The sequence below is a fragment of the Stenella coeruleoalba genome (assembly GCF_951394435.1).
Source record: "Stenella coeruleoalba genome assembly, chromosome: 2".
NCBI lineage: Eukaryota > Metazoa > Chordata > Mammalia > Artiodactyla > Delphinidae > Stenella > Stenella coeruleoalba.
The window spans coordinates 87,163,575-87,173,046 of NC_137147.1; the positions used below are offsets into that span (position 1 = coordinate 87,163,575).

At 45.0% G+C, this 9,472-nt stretch overlaps 1 protein-coding gene across 2 annotated transcripts; it reads left to right on the forward strand.

Moving 5' to 3' along the window:
• Nucleotides 1-2,718: 2,718 nt before the first annotated feature.
• Nucleotides 2,719-9,002, forward strand: LOC307183107 (beta-2-microglobulin-like; the record flags this gene model as incomplete). Of its 2 annotated transcripts, XM_079915136.1 has the most annotated exons (4): nucleotides 2,719-2,875; nucleotides 6,231-6,506; nucleotides 7,085-7,112; nucleotides 8,478-9,002. In XM_079915136.1, exons 1-3 carry the CDS (start codon nucleotides 2,809-2,811, stop codon nucleotides 7,096-7,098), a joined length of 357 nt encoding a protein of 118 aa, XP_079771262.1. In that variant the 5' UTR covers nucleotides 2,719-2,808. The 2 variants fall into 2 exon arrangements, with proteins under 2 accessions (XP_079771262.1, XP_079771261.1); XM_079915135.1 differs by lacking the exons at nucleotides 7,085-7,112; nucleotides 8,478-9,002 and having other exon boundaries at nucleotides 6,231-6,538.
• Nucleotides 9,003-9,472: the final 470 nt, after the last annotated feature.

Consider the following 9,472-nt stretch of genomic DNA (forward strand, 5'->3'; position numbering starts at 1 on the left):
TTTCCTTCAGCCTCATTATTTCATCCATTATTCTGTGTACCAATAGTTCATGCCTTGTCTATTCAATGATTTTTTAAAATTTATTAATTTATTTTTGGCTGTGTTGGGTCTTCGTTTCTGTGCGAGGGCTTTCTCTAGTTGCGGTGAGCAGGGGCCACTCTTCATCGCAGTGCACGGGCCTCTCACTGTCACGGTCTCTCTTGTTGCGGAGCACAGGCTCCAGACACGCAGGCTCAGTAGTTGTGGCTCATGGACCTAGTTGCCCCACGGCATGTGGGATCTTCCCAGGCCAGGGCTCGAACCTGTGTCGCCTGCATTGGCAGGCAGATCCTCAACCACTGTGCCACCAGGGAAACCTCCATGCCTTATTTATTGCTGATAGTATTCCATCGTATGGATAGCTGTCACAGTTTGTTCATCCATTCGCCTGTTGATGGAAGTTTGGATTGTTTCCAATTTCTGGCTGTTACCAATAAAGCTGCTTTGAACAGTTTTGTACAAGTCCTCATCATGAAAATACACTTTCATTTTCTCTTGGGTAAATACCTAGAGTGGAGTGGTTGGGTCATATGGCCAGCATATGTTTAACTTTTTTAAACACTGAAACTGTTTTTCAAAGTAGTTGTACCATTTTCCATTCCCCAAAGGAGTGTATGAAGTCCCAGTTCTTCCACATTCAGAAAATATTTACTATTATGAATAACATTTATTGTACAAAAGTTTTTTAGAAAAGTCATTAGGCCAAAAAAAAAAAATTCTGCCATTCATCCCACTAATGGGAGATAACACTGTTAAAAGGCCATGTTAGTACATTTCCAGAAGTTTGCCCTCCTAGGCAAACAGTGGTCTCCTCTTTTAAAAAAAAAAACAAAAAAAAAACTGAAAAAATATAATTTTCTCTGTCTTCACTGTTTTTTTTGTAAAAGTGTTTTAAAAACTGGTTTTCCAAGTGACTAGATCAGATTCTATCTTTTAAGAATTTTAAGTACTCCAGTATTTGTCTGTGATGTGGTAAACAAGGAATATAGAGGTGACCACCAGCCCTGTCTCTTCCTATGCTCCCAAGGCACTAGAAAACAACTCAACACTAACATTCCAGGCGTTAAGACCCTTAGATGAGTTAACAACAAACAAACAAACAAAAGGGAGGGGCAGGAGTGTCTTTACTCATAACTTTATGCCTAACCATTATTCTTTCATTTCGAGAGAGTTATAAAGAGCTGGTAGAAAAAATAGGTAACTAGCATCAATAATCATAGTACACTTCTTAATTATTACTGAACACTCCCTCTGTGCTCCCTGGGGCTCTCTCTGTGCCATTATCTCCTTTCATTAGGTCTGCAGAGAGTATCCTTTTTCTAGTTTAGACACAAACACCACGGTAGGGATAGTTGAAACCTCTAAAAACATGTAAAAGAAATCCAGATGACATTGGTTGTGCTCTTTGGGGAAGCACCAACCAACTCCCTTCAAGTGCAAACCAGGGTGATTTCCAAGATCTCTGCCCCTCCCCCTCCCCATGGTTCACTTCCTCTTCTGAGTGTTCCACTCAGAAAAGATCCCTGGACTCAGCCACCAGGTGATGTCAGCATCTTTTTATGGTATCTCTGGAGTGGAGGTTTCCTTAAGGAGTCTAATACTGACACGCTCTTAGAGTCAGTAGGCCTAACTTCTTTGGCTGGGCCCACAGCAGATGCAACCCGAATTCTCACTAAAATTGCCCAGTCCTCTATCTTCCAAGTGTCTGAAGCACGAATGACAAATGAATCAGGCCCATCTGAAAACTAACACTTAGCCTTTGTTTTCGTATCCGTAAAAATGTAACGGGGTAATTCCTACATCCTAATGTTTACTCACGTATTCCCTCACATGTTCGTTCGTTCTTTCATTCGTAGGTTCATCCATCCATCCTTCCAACCATCTATCCATGCTTCCATCCATCCATCCATTCACTCATTCAGTCAGTTTACCAACTATTTACTCCATGCCAAGCACCATTCTAGTGTGGTAATTTCTAGGGAATGATGTTCCTCAAGGGATCGGTAAAGTCTAACGCTCTTAAGCAGTTACTGCTTTTACCTTTTACTATCAGGGGTCATTTCCCCACAAATCAACAAAACAAAGAAAATTACCTAAACTACAGAGGCAAGATACAGGCCAGACTTTCTCCACACAGGGTTTTCCTGAAGGGACTCAGGAAGCAAGCAGGTCCTCCTTCACTCTGGACGGTTCTCTGAGCTGTCCTCATGAGGCCTCGAGGTTTCTGGACGACTTTTCTTGCCCAAAGAATCCCGAAGCCCTACAGCGTATTTCCGGGCTGTAATTGTGAACCCAAGTTCTGATTCTGCCCAGTACCATTCAATCTCTGTCCTTACTCTCATTAATTTTTCTGGGCTTCAGTTTTCCCGATCGAAAACCAGGTTCTAGGCTCCTAACTAGCTGGGGCATGCTTGGGGAGCAAGTGCCTTAGCGTTTCTGATGCTGTTCCGAAAACCGAAGGTTCCTCCAGACTGAAGCTCTCGGGTGGGCGGCCCGCGCCCCAAGCTTGGGCGCGCACCCCTGATAAGAGGGCGCCAATGTACAGACAGCGAATCCACCCGGTTCAACCCTGCCTTCCTAAGCATCACGAGACTTACCTGAAAATGAAACTGAAAACCGGGAAGTCCCTCTTTCTAACCTGCCAGGGCCTCGCCTGCTAGGAGACCGGTGACGGCCCGGCGGGTACGGTTCTGATTGGCGGCCTGGGCCTGGCTATAAGTGCGGGCGCGGGACCGGGTCCTCACTGACGCCGGAGCTGCTTCTGTAGCGATGGCTCCCTTCATGACTTTGGTCCTGCTCGGGCTTCTCTCGCTGTCTGGCCTGGACGCCGTCCAGCGTGAGTGTCCCCTCCCCCCTTTCCCTCTTCCACTAGCCCGTCCCTGTCCCGCTCGCAGCCACTGGGCACTAACTCCGTACCCCCCGGTCCCAATCCCAAGGTTCGGTGGAGTAGCACGAGGTTTTCTCTCGGGCTGTGGAGGCGGTGGGGGTGTGTGGAGTGGGGAGGGGCTGCGAGCCCAGGACGCCGGCTTCTCCGGGATTGGGGGAGGGGACCTCTGGCACGCTCGCACCGGGTGGGTCGGGACAGAGCGACCGAGGTGTGGGGGGGTTCTCTTCCGCTGGTTCGCGGGGCCTTTGGCTTCTCCCGTGCAGCGGGAGCTGAGGGCGGGCTGGCGGGTCCCAAAGGGCTGGGTTGGGGGCTGCGAATGGGTGGAGACCACGCGTGGGCTTTGGGGGAGTCGCCGCCAGGGTGTATCAGTCCGCTGGGAGCCCGACGGCCTCGAGCTTCCTCCAGGCGCCCGCCAGGTTCAGCTGCCTCTCTGCACGTTCCCCAAATCCGCGACGACCAAACCACGGCGAGGAAGTTGCACGCGACTCTTGTGGAATGTCCTGAGGTGTTTACATAGCGCTTCACGTCGTTCATTCTCTTGTTCCCGCTACCTGTCGCTCTTAATAATAATCATAGAGCTACCCGTTGGCGGCTTACTGACCTGCGCTATGTGCTGTATGTCATTTAATTGTGAAATGCGTCTACGACGTAAACAGGGTGCCTTTATCATCAGTTTGTCATAGATGAGGAAAGGGAGGCTAGAAGAGCTGAAGTAACTTAATCACGCAGGGGATTTATGGCAGACAGTAGAGCCTGACCAGAGCATTTGGGGGGTCGTGAGCCCTTTGCCTGTAATCCGTGCGTTTTTCACAGCCTTCTGGGGAGAGATTCTCGGGAGCAGGCTGGGCGGACATGGGCCCCTGTTGCCTTTCTTCACAGAGGGCTCCTCCTTTGGCTCCTTGCCTGGTTCTTTCCAAGATGAACTGAGTATGTACTTTCAGTTTTGAGTAAGCGAAGGTTTATCATTCAGAAAGGTTGTAAAACTAGGGATAAGAGCAATCAACATGCTTACCCAAGCTGTCTGTCAGGGACACCATGGATACTGACTCAGTACCTTCTAAATACCCTGCAATATACCGGACCCTCAGATTTTTCTCTCTCACAAAAGGCTCTGTGAAGCGGGTTTTTGTGTGTGTGTGTGTGTGTGTGTTTGTTTGTTTGTTGTTGCTCATGAGAAAAAGGAAGTTAGTTTAAAATTTATTTAGAAAAGAAGCATAATGTGTGTATTATCACTATTATTGATATTTGTGGTTGCATACAGCTGTAGAAAAATAGCAAGCCGACATTAAAAACTATCTGAATTTGAAAATTTCCTAAGTAATACATGCCTGCAAGATATACAAGGCCATTTCTGGAACGTATACAAGAAACATGTAATTGTGATTCCCTCTGGGGGATCTATTTTCTGCTCTTTCCCCTATGTGGGTTTTATTTTACTCTGGGTGTAGATAATTTTTCAATTAAACTACAGAAACTCAAATAACTCTCCCCAAAAACCTTAGCCAGTAAGTGGTTGAGGGCAGATTCAAACCCAGGCCTGTCTGATACACCTCCTCTTCTTAGAAGCCACTATTGTGATATTCTTCCAAAAAAAAAAAAAAAAAAGAAAACCCACAAACTGCCTAGCTCGCTCAAAGAGAGAATTCCAGGTGGGATGAACCTGTGCTCTCACTACTGTAGCACCTACATGTTCTAATTATTAGAAGCTCAAATGCAAAGAGGTTTCTGAATTATCTTCACTTTGAACTATGAAAAAATATCAGGGCTTCATGGTATGTCCAGTCTAGCTCTTGGTGGGCCTAGGGACCTTTTCTTTGATGATGGGACATTTCTAAACAGATACATCTGGTCAGAGTGGCCTGGTACTCCACCTTCTCTCTACCACTGGACATGGAGGATGAGCTGAACTTTATAATCTTGTACCCTGAGTGTATTTGTATTTAAGTGGTTATATACATATATTTATATCAGTCTGTATATTCAGTAGCAGCAACACTTCACTTTGGAAGAAAAATATAGAAATAGAGTTTATAATATTTTCTTTACACATCCCCTTGGAGGGTCTAGACATGCATCCCATTTTGGAAGCCACTGTTCCGTAGCATTATGCAATATTCCCAACCTGGCAGATTATGGCAATCACTTGAGCATGCTAATTAAAAATACATATTCCACTGTCACATGCATTATTCCAGCTGGTCCTAATGGAGAGTATGTTCTCTCCCATTTGCCATAGTCCTCACCCTTCCCTATTGTTCTTACCCAGCCCAACAACTTCATTTAAGGTATTTGCCAGCTCCTGTAGGTGTTTCAGTTTTGTTTCTTTGTTTTCTAGCTCATGAAATCAGATACAGATTCAGATAGAGATTTGTCATATAAACTCTGGACGTGATGAGGAGGTTGTGTTTTGTAGAAATATACTTTGGGTTGACTCTGTTAGGAACCTGAGCAAGGAGGTAACAATAATTACACCTGCCACTTACAGAGCAATTGCTGTGTGCCAGGCACTGTACTAGGCACATATTGAGAAGTCTGATCGGTGTGGATCTAGGCAGGAGGCAAAAAAAAAAGGAGTAAACATAGGGGGAAAAAATTGACTGGGTTGAAACAGCGTACAATAACGGGAATTTTTTTTTTTTTTTTTTTTTTTTGCGGTATGTGGGCCTCTCACTGTTGTGACTTTTCCCGTTGCGGAGCACAGGCTCCGGACGCGCAGGCTCAGTGGCCATGGCTCACGGGCCTAGCGGCTCCGCGGCATGTGGGATCTTCCCAGACCGGGGCACGAACCCGTGTCCCCTGCTTCGGCAGGTGGACTCTCAACCACTGCGCCGCCAGGAAAGCCCAATAACGGGAATTTTTGATGTGGCTAATATGGAGGGAGTGTGAAGTGAGAAATGAAGCTTGATAAGTAGATTACGGCCAAATCATGTAGACTTTTGAGTGATAAGGAATTCTGTGGGTGCTGAGGAGCCAATGAAAAGTTCTTGAGATTCTCCACAGAAAGATTATTAAAGATACAGCACAATCTTCACTGACAGAAGAAGATGTTAAGAGAAATCTGCTAGAAAAAGCCTGAAAGGCACGTGTAGGGGAATTATGTGGGAAAGATACTAAGTCATGGTTTATCCCAGAAAATGGAGGCTGCCTTTTGGAAAAATGGAAGCTCATTTGGCATGAGGGGAAATGGAATTGGGAGAAATGGAGGATCAAATAGAAACACTTGGGGCCTGATCTAGCTTTAGACCAAGGTAGCCCCAAGTGAAATACTCTGCAATTTCATCTGTCTTCCCCTGCTGCTCCTCAGGTCCTCCGAAGGTTCAGGTCTACTCACGACACCCCGCAGAGAATGGAAAACCAAATTACCTGAACTGCTATGTGTCTGGGTTCCATCCACCCCAGATTGAGATTGATTTGCTGAAGAATGGGGAGAAGATGGAGGTGGAGCAATCAGACCTGTCTTTCAGCAAGGACTGGTCTTTCTACCTTCTGGTCCACGCTGAGTTCACTCCCAACGCAGTGGATGAGTACATCTGCCGCGTGAAACACGTTACTCTCAGAGAGCCCCAGAAAGTTAAGTGGGGTAAGTTTTCAAGTTCCTTCCTTAGCTGCTGACAGTTGTATCTGAACATAGCCACAGCATAAAGCTGCCTTGATATAAGAACATGTGCATACTGGGATTATCAGGGAATGTTATTAAAGCTCTGATTAGTGGCACCTTCTGAGAGATCTCTGCACAGCGTGGTCACGGAGACAGTGGTTTCCCTGTAGTGAGAGCAGGGAGCAGTAGCAGCACTTCCACAAGTGCACAGGCACTCCCAATGATTCTTCCCTACTGGCTTCCTTGGGCCTTCCTGATAGCCTCAGGGATACTCAGGACCAAGGAGAGTCTCAGGAAGGCACCAGTCTTGTCTGTAAGTCCTGCTATGGTAGTGCCCTCCAATCCTAGACTCCTTCAGTTCTCTGGCTGGCTTGGGATCTAAGGCTAGTAGGCAAGGTGGGGACCTGCTGGGTTTTTCTTAACGAGGCACTCATGGTGAGGGACAGTGGGCTCTTCTGCCAGCTTTATTTATAACAGTTTTAGACATTTGTTAGTACATAGTATTTCAAAAGTGAAACTTAACTGTTTCTCTTTTTCTTTCTCCATTTTCTTTTCTGTAGATCGAGACCAGTAACCAGCATCATGGAGGTAAGTTTCTAATCTTAAGAAAATCTTTCTTTTATAAAGTAATTTATTTATTTTTGGCTGCGTTGGGTGTTTGTTGCTGCGTGCGGGCTTTCTCTAGTTGCAGCGAGTGGGGGCTACTGTTTGTTGTGGTGGGCTGGCTTCTTATTGTGGTGGCTTCTCTTGTTGCGGAGCACGGGCCTAGGCGTGCCAGCTTCAGTAGTTGTGGCATGTAGGCTCAGTAGTTGTGGCTTGCGGGCTCTAGAGCACAGGCTCAGTAGTTGTGGTGCACAGGTTTAGTTGCTGTGCGGCATGTGGGATCTTCCCGGACCAGGGCTTAAACCTGTGTCCCCTGCATTGGCAGGCGGATTCTTAACCACTGCGCCACCAGGGAAGCCCCAGAAAATCTTTTTTTAATGTCACTATCCTGGGGACTGTTATAGACAGCTCTCATATGATAACCCTCACTGTCTGGAGGACATTCATCAGGGTAGCAATTTAGCAGGCAGAGAAGAACCCCACGGGGTCACATTCCCTTCTCCTGTGGGGTGGCATGAGGAAGGCATGTGACCCTGGGTGTGTCTCTGCCAGCATCACTGACCCTCTAAAGGGAGGACAGAAGAGCTACAGGTGTGCTGTGACAGGACAGAGGCTGTGGTTACCCACAGCACCTTCAAGGGTTTGCTCTTTCTTCTGCCATTTCTGCCTTGGGCATCTCTGTGCCTTCAAAAGTGAACCGTCCCTTCCTTTGCATGGCAGTTGCTTTGTTATTCAGCCAGAAGGGAAGAGTGACATGGTTCTGCAGATGCACCGTTCCTAAGTGTGTGGGCACTGTTGTGGCCTCTAGAAGCTCCCAGTCCAATAGAGGAAAGAAATGGAAACAGATTGTTGTAACCTAATGTAAAGCTACTATAACAGACGTATCTTGCAAGTATCTGTAGCTGCATGAAACAGGGAGCAATTGGACTTCTCTGCATCTTCAGTTGGAGGCCAGAGGCAGATAATCCAGCTTTTCTGGGAAATTTTACTCCACAGGGTATCTTGGCACTGAAAACCTATTCAAATTTCCTGTTACACTGTAGGACAGGGAAGGTAATTTTCGAGAGCATGAGAGAGTTTGGGTGACCTGCCCAGAGTCAACACAGTTACTAAATGGTAGAGCCAGGATCTGAACTATAGTACCAGCATTCATTCTTCTAAGGTTGTGGGGGAACCAGTGGGATAAACTAGTAGGATATGCTCTTTTAATGAGTCTGGAAAATTGCCTGCAGCTATTACTTTTACCAACAGTGATTTATATAGCACAGGTTAGGTGAATTTTGGTAGTGCTATCTGTAATCCAAATAAAATAAATGTATTTGCTAATAACCCTTTTTTTCTTTTTTTCAGGTTTGAGGATGCCTCATTTGGATTGGATTAATTCCAAATTCTGTTTTCTTGCTTTTTAATACTGATATGCTTTTATGCTTTATGGACATAAATCAGAAGTTATATTGATGTTACAACAAATATCATCTTCTTTATAATTTTTCTTTGTGCACTATGTCTCCATGTTTGACCTGTCTTGGCATGTAGTTGTAGTTGGGGTGCTGGCAGCTTAGAGGTGGGGAGAAAAGAACTCTCATGTTCAGCATCAACATCTTGGTCAAATTTAAAGTCTTTATTGTCTTTTGCACACAAAACTAGGTAGTAAGATAACTATGCATATTTAGAGTAAACCTCCAATTTGTAATGTTTCTTAGAATTTTGGAAAATTTTTGGAAAGATAATTGTCAGAATTATTGGAAATTTGTTATAGCGGATGACATGTTGTCATATGAAATCATATTTACTTAACATCTGTTAGTATGAGACATGGTTGTGCCTGTTTTTATATTATTTCGTTTCACTAATTAAAATGCTGGTAAAACTTGATGTGTTTAGTACTTACATATCACTCCTCTTCTAACCCCTTTGTTCAAACAGGGAAATGATCTCAAATATCACTTGGAAAAGAGTGTGAACTCCTGTTGTATAGGGTTTGGCTCACAGTGGAAGGGGCATCAGTGATCTGCATTTTACAAATGAGGAACAGCATCTGCAAGAAGTTAAATGACTTAGGGTGACACAGCTATCTGCTGGAAGACCTGGCTTCTGTCTTTTCACCAGAATTCTGTTCCCTGGGCTAAGAAATGAGGACTGTGCGGACTTTAAGAGGGAGCAAAAGTATCTGGAGGATTTCTTATTTTAGCAAGCAATATACCTAAATGAAAAATACTAGATTAAAAAATTTCAAGGCATAATTTATACTTGATGACCAGCTTTGTGCATTTAAAAAAATCTGACCATGAATTTGAGTGAGTTAGTGCTAGGTACTGATGAGATGAATAAGACATAACACTGCT